General features: G+C 46.5%; 1 protein-coding gene across 1 annotated transcript; it reads left to right on the forward strand.

The window, feature by feature from the left end:
- The first annotated feature begins 81 nt into the window (after positions 1-81).
- Positions 82-8,594, forward strand: LOC121446819 (pyrethroid hydrolase Ces2e-like). Its single transcript, XM_041649630.1, has 12 exons — positions 82-204; positions 2,069-2,273; positions 3,492-3,633; positions 4,369-4,502; positions 4,584-4,842; positions 5,288-5,386; positions 5,643-5,783; positions 5,880-5,960; positions 6,195-6,339; positions 6,728-6,865; positions 7,487-7,559; positions 8,191-8,594. The coding sequence occupies exons 1-12, from the start codon at positions 132-134 to the stop codon at positions 8,375-8,377; spliced, it is 1,677 nt and encodes a 558-aa protein (XP_041505564.1). The 5' UTR covers positions 82-131; the 3' UTR covers positions 8,378-8,594.
- The last annotated feature ends 8,476 nt before the right edge of the window (positions 8,595-17,070 follow it).

Below are 17,070 nucleotides of genomic sequence, written 5' to 3' on the forward strand. Positions count from 1 at the left end.
CCCAACCCCCAGGCCCCACCCAAGGCCCCGCCCACACTCTGCTGGGTCCAAACTCCAGCTCTGGTCCTCGGGTGCCTTCTGGTAAAGCCTGACCTGCCTACAGGATTCAGACACACTCCTGGGCACCAACCATGGGACTGGAACAAATTCCTGCTTGGCTGACCACCGTGGCCTGTGGGCTCCTGCTTCTCCTCCTTGTTCAGGGTGAGGCTTTCGTGGGAGTGACCGGGAACCGTGTCAGAGCTGCCAAACTGTGCAGAGGCAGAGTGGAGACTAAGAGAGGAAATGGGCAAGAAAGGGCTGAAATGGTGGAGTTCATTGCTCAGGAACCCTGCGCTTGTGTGATCCCCCCCCCCCAGTCAGGGTGGGCCCCCTAAGTCATAGAGCAGAAAGGCTAACTAAGGATGCCCTCCTTCAAGGAGGGAGCTAAGAATGAAGGGGTTTGGGGGAATTGCAGATGAACAAGGCCAGAGAGCAAGCAGCCTCTAAATGGGGAGTCAGGACTTTCCCTTCTGGGCCCGTGGCTGGAACTGCAGCTATAGGAAAGTACTAAGCAGTAAGATGGTACCCTCCATGGCCGTTTGACTTTAATGTGTCATTTCCTTGGCCAGAGGGGTAGCATGGCTTTCTCAGAGGTATTCAAGAAAAGCTGCCTCCTCTTGAGGATAGAGGAGCTCAGTCCTGCACCTGAAATTGGCTCTGAGGGGCCCCAGGGTGCATTTGATATTATAGATTTGGCCTGACCTGAGGCAGTGGTGGGACTTGGCTTCCAGGGGAAAGGTGACAGCACTCTGTGCCTGCCAAACAATTTCCACGTTATTTGGAGTTAAGTGGGCAGAATTCCTGAACGTGTCCCTCAGTCTTCATCCTCTCCCCTCCAGGGCCCCACCTGAAGGCCCCCATTCCTGCCATCCTTTTGTAGTTTTCCAATTTCCACATGCCTATTCTTCATGCCTTCCTCCATTGGCCTTTCTCCCTCACCTCATTTGGCATTGCTCTCAAAGTCACCAGGACCTTCCAGGCAAGGGGTCTGCCTAGCCTCTCTAATGGCTCCCATTTTAAATAGTGCTTGGTTTGAGCCCATATCAGGAAGCATCTTTAACAAGTCCTAGGAGGGCACAGATGTGGATCCCTCCCTCTCTTCTGTCTCATCCGCTCCTGATTCTTCTACAGGAAACATCAGGGTCCCTGGGCCTTACACACGGGGCTCAGGAGTTGTCTAAGAATAGATGGAGGCTTTGGCCCTTCAACTATTTACAAATTCACACTCCATTTCTGGCACCACAATTTAACTCTTCCTAGCAAGGGGATCAATCGCCTCATATTATGACGTATTAGAGCTCCCTAAGACCACCCAATGGCTTCACTTCAAAGATAATCAGTTAATGCAACAAATCTAAAATCATGGACATTATAGCATATTTTTGTTCATGGCTGTAACAAACACACCATGAGGCCCCTGTAGCTGGTAACTGAAGCAAAATTGCATGGATAGTATTCTCGTTCCGCATGAAACCCTGTGTGAGCAGCATGTGACAGAGAAGGAGAGTGTGCCTTTTCACTTACACATCTTAGTGGATCAGATAGCTGCACCAAAATATCTGAAGCCACATAATGGTCAAAGGAAGTGAGTTTGTTCAGCTCCCAATTTAGAGTTTGAAAATTCATAATCAGGTGGCTCGCTCTAGCAAGACTGTTCAGGGCCTTCCAGCTTTGCCACAACCTGCCAATGGCATTTCACAATAGGTGCGCATGGAGAGAGACCACATGGTTCAAGAAGAAGAAATGTGCCCTAGGAACGGCCATAGTCACTCTTGTCTGACAGCTCTCTCTCACTCACACTGCAGGACCTAACTCGTTTCAAACTCCAGCAGTAATCATACGTTGTGACAGTGGTGATGTGTGGTCATGTGACAAACAAGAAGTGCATTAAAGTAGCGTTTGCTGTCTTTGGTCCTTGGAAGAGGCTGAGCTGAGGGTGACAAAGAAGTGGGTGGAAAAAAAAACCCTTAATGTAGTGGCAGCTGATTGTGTAGGCCCAACCTTGATGTCACCCCTCCATCCACAGGCCAGGACTCAGCCAGTCCCATCAGGACCACACACACAGGCCAGATACAAGGCAGCCTCATCCACATGAAGGGCCTTGATGTGGGTGTCCACAGCTTCCTGGGAATTCCCTTTGCCAAGCCACCTGTGGGACTACTGCGCTTTGCTCCCCCTGAGCCACCTGAACCATGGAGTGGTGTGAGAGATGGGACCTCCCATCCGGCCATGTAAGTTCTCCTGAGGCCCGGGGTTGGTGGGTGCTGTGACTCTGGGCCAGATGGCAGTAGTTCCTCATCTCAAGCTCACAGTGTTTTCCACTGCGCGGGAGAATTTCCCAGAGCATTTTCAGAACTTTCTAATATTAAGTGAGCAAAACAACTCTGCCAGCTTCTTAGTTCAAGGCTTGGCATCTGGATGGCACCAATCAGGTTAGTTCTAGTGTTCTCAAACATCCAGGAAAGGGTCTCCGGGAGAGGTTTGGGTTGACTCCCAAGACCTGTAAGATCCCCAACTAACAACATCAGAAACTAGGTCCTTAGAGAGGATGATGGTAGCTCCGTGCAAACTCCACCTTCCACTGCCACTGTCCCTACAGGGCGAGATGTCACTAGGTAAGAAATAAGTATATATGTATGTTAGGTGCCTTTCTTATTGCTGGGACAAAATATATGTCCAAGGCAACTTAACGAGGAAGAGTTTGTTTTGATATATAATTCAAGGGTAATGTCCATTTGGTAAGAAAGACATGGAAGCAGGAATGTAGGGTGACTTGTCACATTACACCCGGAGGGAGGGAGGGAGAGAGAGAGAGAGAGAGAGAGAGAGAGAAAGAGATGCTCAACTTACTATCTCTTTTCTATTCAGTTCAAGGCACCCACTTGGAGGCCGTGTCTTCCTATCTCAAATAACCTAGAAAGAGCCTCCCAAACAAGCCTACAGGTTTGTTTCCATAGTGACTCTAAATCTCATCAAGTTGACATTCAAGATGTCACAATGTGCTTCTAACAGGAGATTATGGAAGAGATGAGGATCCCAGGGGTCTAGATTTAGGATGATGGAGGTCCCCACTACCCTATGGGAAACTAGCCTCCACTCACTCAGGAATTCCAGTGTAACACAGCTGTCCTGTTCCGGAACTGGTTGACTGGAGTGAAAAAATGGTGAATGTCAATACCGTCAATCCAAGGTCTTGATTTCTCACCTTCAGGAGGAGGAGTATCCAAGCCCCCCAACAACCTTGAGACATTATACTAGACATCTGGGCTCCATCTCAGCTTCTCCAGAGCCATAGTCTGACCTTGATGGGCAGGTACTTAGAGACTGATCGTGTGTAAGCAAGACATCAGGAAGAAAGTGCGTAGGCTATTTGGAAGCACATTCCCTGAGAGTCTGTTTCTGAGCACCCCATGTCCCTGGGCTGACTATCTGTCACGGTTGGTCACCAGGTGTCTGCAGGACATCAGTGCACTGAATATGCAGGCTCTTAAGCTGTTGAAGCTGGCCCTGCCTCCTATCCCCATGTCTGAGGACTGCCTCTACCTTAACATCTATGCACCAGACCATGCCCACGAGGGTTCCAAGCTGCCTGTGAGTGTCAAGTCCTGCTCATTCTGGGGTAAGAGGGCATTTCTTCTAGACAAAGATTAGACCAGTTCGGGCCATGCTGCGGTGCATCCTGATGAGAAATCTCTTCGTATAATCTAACCAGCTGCCAACCATGTCTAGATCTAGTGGGTGCTCAGTGGCCGCACTCTGAAGTCACCAAAGACCTAGCTGTTGATTTTTGTTGAACTGATGAGACTTAAGAACACTTTTGGGGGCTGAAGAGATGGCTCAGTGGTTAAGAGCACTGGCTGCTCTTCCAGAGGACCTGGGTTCAATTCCCAGCACCAACATGGCACCTCACACCTGTCTGTAACTCTACTTTCAGGGCTTTTGACACCTTCCCACAGACATACATGCAGGCAAAACACCAATTAAACGTGTGTGTGTGTGTGTGTGTGTGTGTGTGTGTGTGCGTATTCTTAAAAAAGAACACTTTGACTAATTTTCGTGGGACATAATGAAGGAAATATCTCTATTATTCCCCCACAAAAGTTTCTGAGAATAATCCAGTCAGGCTTTGGTGCTGGGGTGAACTCCAAACAGAGAGTAAGGCTTGTGTCCATGGCTGTGTTTGAACCTCTCACCCATAGAAATGCCAGGATAGCCAATTGGGCATTTGTCTATGTGGGCAACTGCTCACAGAAGAAGTTGTACTAACCCTGAAGGGAAGCCAGCTGGGTTATATGGGAGACATGGCACCTATCTTGACTTCTCCAGGTGATGGTGTGGATCCATGGTGGTGCTCTGGTTATAGGCATGGCTTCCTTGTATGATGGGTCCATACTGGCAGCCACTGAGGATGTGGTGGTGGTCACTATCCAGTACCGCCTGGGTGTTCTGGGCTTCTTCAGGTGAGTCTGGGACTGGATTGGGCAATGGGACCTGAGAAAAATAAGGGCATCCCTGTGATTCCTGTCCCTGCCACTTCTCAGCACTGGAGACCAGCACGCCAGAGGCAACTGGGGCTACCTGGACCAAGTGGCCGCCCTGAGCTGGGTCCAGCAGAACATCGCCTACTTCGGAGGCAACCCTGACTGTGTCACTATTTTTGGCGAGTCAGCAGGTGGCACAAGTGTGTCTTCACTTGTTGTGTCCCCCATGTCCCAAGGACTCTTCCACAGAGCCATCATGGAGAGTGGGGTGGCCCTCATATCAAGCCTCATCTCAGAATCCTCTGAAGCAGTCTATAGGGTGAGTGCCCCCAATCACCCCAACCCTGAGCTGTTGCCTCAGCTTTCACCCTCCGAAACTCTGGTTCTCTGTCTGACCAACGTGGACAAGGACCACGGAGGTACCCAGGCAGCTGCTCCCTGTACAAGAATTTCTAAAAAGCTGAAGGCTAGAATGTGCTCCTCTCTGCTTCCTACTGACTTTGTATTCCATAGGACCATGCTCGGGCATGGTGATAGTATAAACAAAGCATGTATGTCATCATATGTGACAGCCCCTCTGGTTTTCACCTCTAAACATTCAGGAAACAGAAACAATTTTCATACCTGCCATAATGTGCATACCTACGTACACAGGTACTTCATGAGATATGAGGAACACCTGAACCCAAGTGGCACCTTGGTAAAAAAAAAAAAACCTTTCCTTCCTCGAAGGCTGAGCCATCCCTGGCCTGATGTCTTTATAGGTGGTTGTCAACCTGTCTGGATGTGAGCAGGTGGACTCAGAGGCCCTGGTGAACTGTCTACGAGACAAGACTGAAGATGAGATTATGGCTATTAACAAGGTTGGACTAAATGGTAGGAAGTAGGGTAGCCTGCCCTAGGCTGCCTTCAACTCCCCTGGACACTGCCTTCATTCCATCCCTCATAACCTAGCACCCAGGAAGAGAGCTGAACACCAGGATATGGTAAATCAGCTATGGGATCTCATGGACCAGGTGTGACAATCCTAAAACGAGACAGAGAGGAATGGGAGACATAGCCCAAGATCAGAATTGTCAAGGACCTGGCCTTCCTCCTTAACAGCCAATGTTCCTTCAGGCCTTCAAGATCATCCCTGGCATAGTTGATGGTGTCTTCCTGCCCAGGCATCCCAAGGAGTTGCTTGCCTCTGCTGACTTCCAATCTGTCCCCAGCATTATTGGTGTCAATAATGATGAGTATGGCTGGATCATCCCCTCGGTAAGGCCCAGGCGCAAGGCCCTTGGTCTCTGGGAAGCCTGTTCTATAGTTCCATGGGCTCTTGACCACAGCACAGACTCTCCTCTTACCACTTAGAGCATTAGCGCCACTGACTCCCAGAAGGAACTGGACAGACAGACCGTGCAAGCTATCCTGAGGAGAAGGGCGGCACAGATGGTGAGATTTCTTGGGCACTATAAGTAGAGTGCATCTCCACCATATCCTGTTCGTTCAACAACTTGCAGGGACAAAGACTGAACCATGATGGTACTTGTGGGTTGAGTTCCCCCAGAGCCTGGACCCTTCTTGATTTAATTTATCTGTTGCTGGGCCAGACTCTTCATCCTGAGGCTGTAACCTGACTGCCTCAGGGACTGTCTAATATAACTCTCCCTGATCCCTCTGGGCCAGATGTGGCCCCCTGAATTTAGTGACCTGCTTATGGAGGAGTACATGGGAGACAATGAGGACACTCAGCTTCTCCAAGTGCAGTTCACGGAGATGATGGAAGACTTCACCTTTGTGGTGCCTGCGCTGCAAGTAGCGCATTTTCAGCGTGAGTACATCTGGAGCTGAGGTCCGATGCCTACGGGCAGCTCAAAGCCGTGGTGCACAGTTGAACTCTGGGGTGTCCAGACCCCCACCCTGTCTGAGGGCAGGCACTTAATGCCCCTCATCTAATTCTTGGGACTTGTCTAAGACATAGGAAACTTCCAAATTTCACTGGTGAGGAAACTAAGTGATCACAATATCATAAGACTGTATAGCAAAGATTTCCGAGACTGTGATTTAACCCTAAGACCCTGCTCCAGCATGGGGTTTCACATTTCACTATTCAAACTCTGTCCAGCTTTGGCCCTACATCCAGTTAGCTATCTTGTCATCACAGTTGAGGAAGGACATCCCCAGGCAAGGGTCCATTCTCAGCCTGTCCTTGCCTGCAGGTTCCCGTGCCCCTGTATACTTCTATGAGTTCCAGCATCGACCCAATTTTTTCAAGGACTCTAAACCACCCCATGTGAAGGCCGACCATGGTGATGAGATTCTCTTTATCTTCAGATCATTTTGGGGAGGCACCCAAGGTAAGTGTCTTTATCCCCCAGGCGGCAGGCCCCTCAGGCATATTCAGAGGGGGTGTTGAGGTTCAGAGGAAAGACCGCCTGACTTGTATACCATGATGTATCTCAAAAGGCTGATGTGAGGTTAGAAACCCAATCCCTTCCCACTCCTGCCTCTGTTTCCTCCAGCTGTCCCTCCCTGCATGAGCCATAGAAACAGTCATGACGGTAGAATGGGCTGTTTTATAGTACTTGCTTATTTGCTTGCTTTGACTTTTTGAGGCAAAGTCTCCCTGTGTAGCCCATAGTTCTTGACAGTTCTCCTGTCTCAGTCTTCTGAGTGCTGACATTAGAGGCAAGCACTGTGACTCCTAGCGTGAGAAGAGTATTCTAAAGGAATGATTATGCCCAACCTCCTTTGGTTGGAAGGAAGGAGGACATTCTGGAGCATGAATGAACCCAAAGGAGTAGGCATTGGAGGCTGGGATGAGTAAGACAGAATGTGCAGGTGCAGGAGTGGATTATGGGTGGCAGGAAGGGAAGAGAAGGGACCAGGCTACAGCTGGAACGGTGAGTGTAGAACTTGAGTGGACGCTGCATGAGAAGCAAGAGTCTGGAGCCTTAATCTCCCTCCCCCTTCTGCAGTTGACCTCACTGAGGAGGAGGAGCAGCTGAGCAGGATGATGATGAAGTACTGGGCCAACTTTGCACGACACGGGTGAGAACACGCCTCTCCCTTAACCTCTGAGGAGTTGACTGACATCTAGGGCTGCCCTTGTGGTTAGTGATTTCATTAGCAATCATGGGTCTTTCGTCACACGATAGCCTCATCCCCACCTCAGGATCCTCTTAGACAACTGTAGGTACTGGTCTCTGATCATCGCCCAGTGACACAGATGTAGAGCTGTAGTGTTATAGTACTATTCTTTTTTTAAAAAAAAATATTTTCTTTCTTTATTATGTATACAATATTCTGTCTGTGTGTATGTCTGCAGGCCAGAAGAGGGCACCAGACCCCATTACAGATGGTTGTGAGCCACCATGTGGTTGCTGGGAATTGAATTCAGGACCTTTGGAAGAGCAGGCAATGCTCTTAACCTCTGAGCTATCTCTCCAGCCCCTATAGTACTATTCTTTAGAGTATACCTCGGAAAAGAGGGGGAAATCATGTCAGGTATCTTTGTCCCTCATGGAACAGACAGTAGTAAGGTCTCCTTGTTTTCCTACATCAGTATACCTACCACTAAATTACCATAATTCCCTAACTGACCCAAATCAGAGAATGTGGTCCAAGTTCAACAGAACCCAAAGTAACCTTTGATCTCCCTGCTGGGAGGATGTGTCTACAGGAACCCCAACAGTGAGGGTCTACCCCACTGGCCCATGTTTGACCATGATGAGCAGTACCTGCAGCTGGACATCCAGCCTGCTGTGGGCCGAGCCCTGAAGGCCAGAAGGCTGCAGTTCTGGACCCAGACTCTGCCTCAAAAGATGCAGGAGCTAAAAGAAGCTGGGGGCAGGCATATGGAGTTATAGAACCCTGTGGCAAGTCGCAGTTTGTCCTAAGTGTGAGTGAGATTATTCTGAGGTTTCCAAATACCTTAAGAAGAGACAGATGGTGTTGAGAAAGGTTTTTATCCCACCAGGTCCCATAATCATATAGTCTCAAAGAAACACACAGAGGCCTACATTAATTATAAACTGATTGGCCTATTAGCTCAGGCTTCTTATTAAATAATTCTTACATCTTAAATTAGTTCATAATTCTTGTCTGTATTAGCCATGATAAAAAAGGCTTGGTACCTTTTTATCAAAGAGGCGTTCTCATCTTGCTTCCTCATGGTCTGGGTGACAACTGCAGACTGAGTCTTTTCCCAGAATTCTTCTGTTCTGGTCACTCTGCCTATACTTCCTGTCTGGCTACTAGCCAACCAACATTTTATTAAACCAATACAAGTGACAAATCTTTACAGGACACAAGACCATTGTCCCACAGCAAGAGGGGATCCATACTTTTACATAGTCATTAAACTCATACACCGAACAATTATGGAGGCTCCTATACATGATATATGTTCCTTGCTAAGTCTGATAAGGGTCACTTTCTGTTAAACACAGCAAACATACAGGGGGCTGTGGATGGGTGAGTCCCAACAGACAACATCTTTCTTCGTGCTACAGTAGGCAAGGGTTCCCCCCTGCCTCCCTCACCTCAGCTTCACCCACTCCTTTCCTCTCCTCTCACTTCTCAGACCCTCCACCACTAGTAATGTACCCCGGGGAGGAGTTCAGTAACCTGGGTGACCAAATTCCTTTCTCACATCTCAGCAAGATCCTGTCCTGGCTCGTGGGTAACACTTTGCCCTTCCCACTATAAGCCAGCAAACAAGTTCCCATAGGCCCCATTTGTATGAACAAGTTCCCACAGACTCCATTCATATAAACAAGTTCCCACAGACTCCATTCATACAAACAAGTTCCCACAGACCCCATTTATACAAGCCCCATATAAGCCCATTTTCTATTACTATAACAAAAGATCTAAACCAGCAACTTATAAAAAGAAGAGTTCTGAGCTAGCAAGACAGCTCAGCCATTAAAGGCACATGCCATCAAGCCTGACAACATGAATTTGAACCCAGAACCCACATTGTTCTCTGACTTTCACATGTGTTCTGTGGTTCACACACACACGCACACACACACACATACACACACATATACACATACACACACACATACACACACACAAATGAATGAATTTAAAACCTTTTTTTTTAAAGAAAGTTTTTTCTCTAAACTCAGTTCTAAGACAGAAAACTCTAAAATTGGATACCTTCTCCTAATGGGACACTGGACTGGCTCACAACACAGCAGAGAGCCAAAAGGAAATCAGCCAAGTAAGAGGCAATGGTGTGGAATGTCCTCCTGTATATGTGTTGCTTTTATTGGCTAATGAACAAAGCTGCCTTGGTCTACATCAGGGCAGAATATAGCCAGGCTGGAAAAGACATAGAGAGAGAGCAGGCAGAGTCGGGGAGACACAGTGTAGCTGCCGTAGAAGGACACACCAGAACCTTACCCGGTAGGCCACAGCCTCATGCAACACACAGATGGAGAGAAATGGGTTAATTGAAAATGTAAGAGCTGCTAGAACTATGCTAGAGTCATTGGCCAAACAGTGTTTTAATTAATACAGTTTCTGTGTGATTTTTCAGGCCTGGGCGGCGGGGAAACAAACAGTCTCCATTTACAAGGCAAACACAGGGGCTTCCCATGCTATTTGACAGTTGAACTCTGAGGTTTATTGGAACTGCACTAACCCCTGTCAAGAGCAGTGAATCCAGGGCCTAATTAACCCCCACCAGGCCCCACCTCATAGAGATTCCATCACTTCTCAGCATTTCCACAACGCAGATAAAGCTTCTAGCACATAAACCTTGACAGGATTTGCATTACCCAATTATAAGTCACGGCACCACTTCTACTCCCAAGGATTTTGCCCTTGTGGTGGGGCTCACCTCAACACACTCCTCTGTGCTGGCTAGTTTTCTGTCAACTTTACACAGGCTGGGAGTTAAATGAAAGGAAGGAACCTCCATTGAGAAAATGCCTCCATGAGTTCCTGCTGTGGGGCATTTTCTTAATTAGTGATTGTTGGGGGAGGGCCCAGCCCATTGTGGGTGGTGTTATCCCTGGGCTGGTGATCCTGGGTTCTATAAAAAAGCATGAGGAGCAAGCCAGTGAGCAGCACCCCTCCATGGCCTCTGCATCAGCTCCTGCCTCCAGGTTCCTGCCTTGTTTGAGTTCCTGTCCTGACTTCCTTTGATGATGAACAGTGATATGGATGTATAAGCTAAATAAACCCATTCCTCCCCAAGGTACTTTGGTCATTGTGTTTCATCACAGCAATAGTAACCCTAAGACACCTCCCCACTTAGGACAAAGCAGCAGAGACTGGGTTTGCACATAGAAGTGGAGGCAGGAAACAAGCCCTAAGAATGTAGAACTTAGAGCTCCCAGGTCCCAGCCACTGTGGCCATTAATTATGGAAAATGTAAAGGCCCCAGGCCTTAGATATTGACCCTGAAGACAGCATCCACCCATCACTGGCATTTAAAGCAACCTATCCTCCATTTTCAGTGTGATACAATCCTGCAGCTGTAACCCCTGCACCAAGGAAGCTAGGCAGGAAGATCTCAGCCCCAGGTCAGCCAGATGACATTTTCTGAATAGAAGTGGGGGGAAGAAGTGAGACTATGAGCAAAGGGGTCAAGACCATGATGGGGACACCCACAGAAACACCTGACGTGAGCTAGTGGGAGCTCACTGACTCTGGACTGACAGCGAGGGAACCTGCATAGGAGCAAACTAGGCCCTCTGAATGTGGGGGACAGTTGTGTGACTGGGAAGTCTGTGGGGCCACTGGCATTGGGACCAGGACTTATCCCTAATGGTTTAACTGACTTTTTGAAGCTCATTCTCTTTGGAGGGGTACCTTGCTCAGCCGAGATATAGGGGGGAAGGCCTTGGACCTGCCTCAAAATGATGTGCCAGACTTCGTTGACTCCCATGGGAGGCTTTACCCTCTCTGAGGAGTGGATGGGGGGGGGAGAGTAGGTGGGGGAGCAGAAGGAAGGGAGGGAGTGGGAACTGGGATTAGTATGTAAAATGAGAAAAGATTGTTTTACAATATAAAAAGATAAGAAGGAAGGAAAGGAAGGAAGGGAGGGAGGGAAGAAGGAAGGAAGGTCAAAGTGTATATTAAAAAAAGAAATGGGGAATGAGTGGATGGAGAAGGCAGAGAGGAGGTGGGGGAGGGGCTTGGAGGAAAGGAGGGAGGGGAAACTGCGGTCAGGATGTAAAATAAATAAATAAAAAATTTTTTTAAAAAAGAGAAGTTAAGCAAAATGCACTCTACAGCCTAAAAAAGAAAAGTGTTAAGAGTATTCTTAAGACAAGCCTCTCCGCTGGCACACATAATTCCAGTCAGACCAAATTAGATGCAGGACTAGGTATGTGCACAGGATGCTGATCCCTGAACCACCCTGCAATAGGTAGAGAGGGCCCGGGTAGGTTCCTTGTGTCCTGTCTTCTGCCATTACTCCAGCACCATTTGGTCTACAAATACTGCGAGGCCACACTTGCTTGACCGCTGCACATCTACTAAAAGGGTCATCTATGAGATCTTCCCTGGTTGTGGGATTGTGGTGGGAAACAGGAGATGGATCCAGACATGTCAAGGAGCAGAGGTTCCTACCGCCTAGCTCTGTGGGGGCCTGATCATGCAGGGAGGCATCTTCCTGACCGTCACAGTCCCCCTGCAACCTCAGGGTCACCTGACTTTCTCCCACTTGCCAGGGCATCTATGTGGGTAATTGTGTCAACCCACTGTTGTCCCTAAATATTCCCCTTTCCCCTACCTCCCACATCTCTCTTGTTTGACTAAAGTCCTCCATGTATAACTAATCCCCCTATGTATGCATAAGCAAGAATACTAGCTTTTGCAAGCATGAGTTAAAACCAAAGATTGATATTAGGATATCTTCCTCAATTATTTTCCCATTAATTTTTTGAGACAGGATTTCTGACTGAGCCTGGGTCTCACAGATTTACCTAGACTGGCTATCAACTTAGCACCCAGGATCTGTCTGTCCCCACCTCTCAGCACTGAGGTTACAAGTGCACACCGCCATGCCTGGCCTATGCCTGGCTTTTGTATGTGTGCAAGGAATCTGATGCAAGGTACTCAGCCTTGTACAGCAAGCTTTACACTAGCCCCCAGGTCTGGCTACTTTTTAAGACACATACATACATACATACACATAAATAAGTAAATAAATACACATTTATTTTATATGTATGAATGCTTTGCCTGCACATGTGTTAACAGGTTTGGCTCCTTTTAATAAAGATTTATGGATATTTACACGCATGACTTCATATGATCACTTGCTTTCAAACTTTAGAATTCAGACCTAGAGCAGAGTCACTGAGTCATGTGGAAAGTATGTTGAACCATTAAGAAACTGTAGGGCTGGAGGCCAGCTCAATGGTAGAGCCCTTATCTAGGATGTGCAAAGCCCTGGGATTCAATGCCCAGCACCACCAAAAAGAAAATAAAGCCAGATTAGGTGACACGGGCCTGTAATCCTACTCGGAGGTCCGAGGCCAAAGATCCCATGTCAAGACCTGCCTGAGCTACAGAGCAAATTTCAAGTCATCTGATAAACTTAGAAAGAGCCTGTTTCAAAAATAAAAAGTCAAAAAGGGGGGGAGGGTGTTGAGACTGGAGCTCATGGTGGAGCACGTGTCTCGCACATGAAAGACCTTAGGCCCAATCCCCAGAATCAGAAAAACTTAAAAAAAAAAAAAATAATGTTTAATCACCTTCAAAATCATCATCTCACACCAACTGAGCATGAAGACACCAGTTATCTTTGTATCCTCACCAATACTTAACCTAAGGGGCCTGAAATATTATATTGGATGGGTATGGTTGCAGATGTTTCCCTAAGTATTTAGTGTCTGCTTCTGCAGAGAGAGAGAGAGAGAGAGAGGGGAGAGCGCTTTATTAGTCTGGTATCACCTTACTTTGAGAGAAGATCACGTTTTTGTCACACTCTGGGCCTAAGACACTCCACCCAGGCAGCAGGCAACAGGAGCATATGACAGCGAGGGCTCCCTTGGCAGCAGGTCGGAAAGCAGAGAAAGCCAGAACTCAAGAAAATTGTCCTCTGATCTCCACACCTACATCTATGCATACCTTCATGCATGTATACATACATGTGCAAGCACGCACACACACCCCATACCACACATAATAATAAATTGTTCCTGTGAGGCCTTCGTTCTGCGTTTTTAAATTTAGAACTTCACTAAACTAATGGATGAACTTCTAGATACATGTGTCCTACAAAAAATAGTCTCCAAATGGAAACATAAAAAAGACCCAGAATAACCCAAATAATAATAAACAATAAAAACACTGCTGGACACCAACATCCCTGATTTCAAGTTATACTACAGAGTTACAGTAATAAAAACAACACAGTACTAGAGTATAAATAGACATACTGATCAATAGACTATAAGTGAGGACCCGGACATAAGCCTGCACTCATCCAGCCCCCTGAATTTTGACAATACACATTGGAGAAAAGACAATATCTTCAATAAATGCTGCATGAGACCTGATATAAAATATAGTAACACACTTGGACTTAGAGACTCGGGGAAGGATTATCTAAACAGAACTCTGGTAATACACATTTAAGACCAACAATTGTCAAATGGGACCTCATGAAACTAAGCCTTCTGTATAGCAAAGGACAACCATCATTTGAGTGGAGCGGTAGCCTACAGAATGGGAAAAAAGTCTTTATTGGCTATACATATGAAAGAGGGCTGTTTTTTGGAACATAGAACAAACTCAAAAACAAAGAAAAGGAAAGAAGGAAGGAAGGAAGGAAGGAAGGCTAAACACCAAAAACAAACAAACAAACAAACAACTTAATTAAAAACTGGAACATGCTTCCACAAAACCTGGGTTCAATTCCCATCATCCACATGGAAGTTCACAACCTTTGTAACTGCAGGATCCAACACCCCCAAACAGACATACATACAGGCAAAACACCAATAAAATATAAATAAACAAACAAACTGGAGTGTGGAATTAAAAAGAGAGAAACAAAAGAAATACAAATAGCCAAGAAATATATATTTTTTTAATGTTCAACATCCATAGCCATCAGGCATATGTAAATTAAAAGTACCTTGAGATTTCATCTTACCACAGTCAGAATGGTGAAGATCAGTTTAAAACGGAGGAAGAGGAGAAAGAGAGAAGAAAACAAATACAGGATTTGTGGGAGTGCACACTGGGAAACTGGTGCGTCCACTATGAAAACCCAGTGTAGAGATTCCTCAGAACGTTAAAAATGGACGCTGGAGCAATGACTCAGCAGTTGAAAGCACCAGCTGCTCTTCCAGAAAACTGAAGTTTGAACCCAGCAGGACAGCTCACAACTGTTTGTGTTCCAGGCCCAAGGAGACAATGCCCTCTTCTGACTTCCAGGGGCGCTGCATGCATTGGTACACAGATATATAAATTAAAATTAATTAATTTTTAAAAACTAGAAATAAGAGATGGAAAGATGGCTCGTGGGTTAAGAGCTCTGGCTGTTCTTCCAGAGGTCCCAGGTTCAATTCCCAGCACCTACATGATAACTCTTCTAGCCCGGGTATCCGTCATGAAAGTGGTACACAGACATACATGCAGACAAAACAACCACACACATAAAATTAAGTTAAAATTTGAATATTAAAAATATTTTTAAAGGTGGGGAGAGGCTTGGTCCTGCCTCAACTTGATATACCAGACTTTCTTGACTCTCCATGGGAGGTCTTACCCTTTCTGAGGAGTGGGTAAGGGGGTTGGGTGAGGGGTAAGGAGGGAGGGGAGTGGGAGGAGGGTAGGGAGTAGGAACTGTGGTTGATATGTAAAGTGAAAAAACTTTTAAATAAAATTTTTTTAAAAATATTTTTAAAACTAGGAGCAAACACCTTTAACCTTAGCACTCACTGGTCAGGCAGAGGCAGGAAGGTATCTGTGAAGTTAAGTCACAACAAGTTCCAGACCAGCCAAGGGTACACAGTGAGACCCTGTCTTTTAAAATAGCTGGAAACAGATCTTCTGTAAGTACGATCCAGCTATATCACCCTTGGGCATATTCCCAAAGGATTCTACATCCTACTGCAGAGGCCCAGGGATGGTACCACCCTCTAAGGGCTGGACCCTCCCACATCAATCACTAATTTAAACATGCCTTACAGGCTTGCCTACAGCCTGATCTTATGGAGGCTTTTTCTCAATTGAAGCTTTCTCCTCTCAGATGACTCTAGCATGTGTTGAGTTGACATAAAACCAGTTAGCACACCCGCCATTACTGAGTTCCTTACTGAGTAGTGGTTCTCAATCTTCTTAATGCTGAGACCCTTTCATACACTTCCTTGTCTTGTGGCAGCCTCCCAATCATAAAAGTATTTCGTTGCTACTTCATAACTGTAGTTTTGCTACTGTTAGGAATCGTAATGTAACTATCTGATATACAGGATATCTGAAGGCAACCCACAGTGGGATGCTGACCCACAGGTTGAGAACCGCTGTTGTATAGACTAAGATCTGGAGAGAGGAAGAGTTCCCCGAGCCTTAAGGCTCCCTTTTAAAATAAGATTTTGACCAGGCCTGATGATATACACCTGCAATCCCAGTCCTCAAGAGGAGGACAAGAGAATTGGGAGTTTCGGGGCAAACTAGCCTCTTCTACAAAGAAAAATCTGAAACCGCACTGGCTTCATCACACCCTGTTCCCAAAACCACAAAGTACAAAAAAAAAAAAAAAAAATGGCTTTGCCATCCCCTGGTATCCATCGGGATTGGCTCCAGCACTCCAGAGGACAAGCTTACATACGCAGATGCTCACAGCCCTTACATAAAATTGCTAGGCTTTGCATAAACCTAGCAGTGCATATTCTTTAGGTGAACATAGGTGACTAGAGATATGATACAGCAGTTAAGAACAGTTAGGATCCTCTTCCAGCGGGTCCGGGATCAGTTCCCAACACCTATATGGTGGATCGTCACTACTACCTATAACTCCAGTTACTGGGTTCTGTCCTCTGCAGGCATTGCATGCATGTGGTGCACATACAAACATGCAGGCAAAACGTTAATGCACACGAATATTTTTATTTAAATGAATGCAGTTAACCTACCGTGAATGTCTAGTGCGATGTCAATTTTGAGTAAATAGTTGCCAGACTATATCGTTTAGGGAATAACAACAAGAAAAAATGTCTACGTGGTCAGAGTAGACACAGGGTAGAGACACTGAACCCAGTAATGAAACAGGCAATAATCGACAGGTGACAAAGAATACAGACAATACGTCACACCTTCTTCTGTCCCACCTATAGATAGATGGCTCCTTCAAAGGGTTCACTCGAGTCCCTCGGGCCATGCCTTAGCTTTTAGTATAATCACAGAATTCACCACCTCATTTCCTTTTCCCCCTGAAACACAGCCCCTAACATCAGCCATCACACACACCAGTGTATTCTTCGCTTTAGTGCATATAGGAATTCTGAATTTAGCATATGACAGAATAAGAAAAATCCAATGATGGGGACAGAATACGTGTGAAAGGGGGGAAACGTGAAACCAG

The sequence above is a fragment of the Microtus oregoni genome, unplaced genomic scaffold (assembly GCF_018167655.1).
Source record: "Microtus oregoni isolate MIOR12 unplaced genomic scaffold, Mior012 000004F_ref0000308, whole genome shotgun sequence".
NCBI lineage: Eukaryota > Metazoa > Chordata > Mammalia > Rodentia > Cricetidae > Microtus > Microtus oregoni.

What these genes read in the sequence shown, in the direction of transcription:
- LOC121446819 (XM_041649630.1), top strand. Translation starts at nt 132, where the DNA reads ATGGGACTGGAACAAATTCCTGCTTGGCTGACCACCGTGGCCTGTGGG. An exon ending in GGGACCTCCCATCCGGCCAT is followed by an intron (nt 2,274 to 3,491) that starts GTAAGTTCTCCT and finishes GTTGGTCACCAG; the next exon opens with GTGTCTGCAGGACATCAGTG. An exon ending in GCAAGTAGCGCATTTTCAGC is followed by an intron (nt 6,340 to 6,727) that starts GTGAGTACATCT and finishes CCTTGCCTGCAG; the next exon opens with GTTCCCGTGCCCCTGTATAC.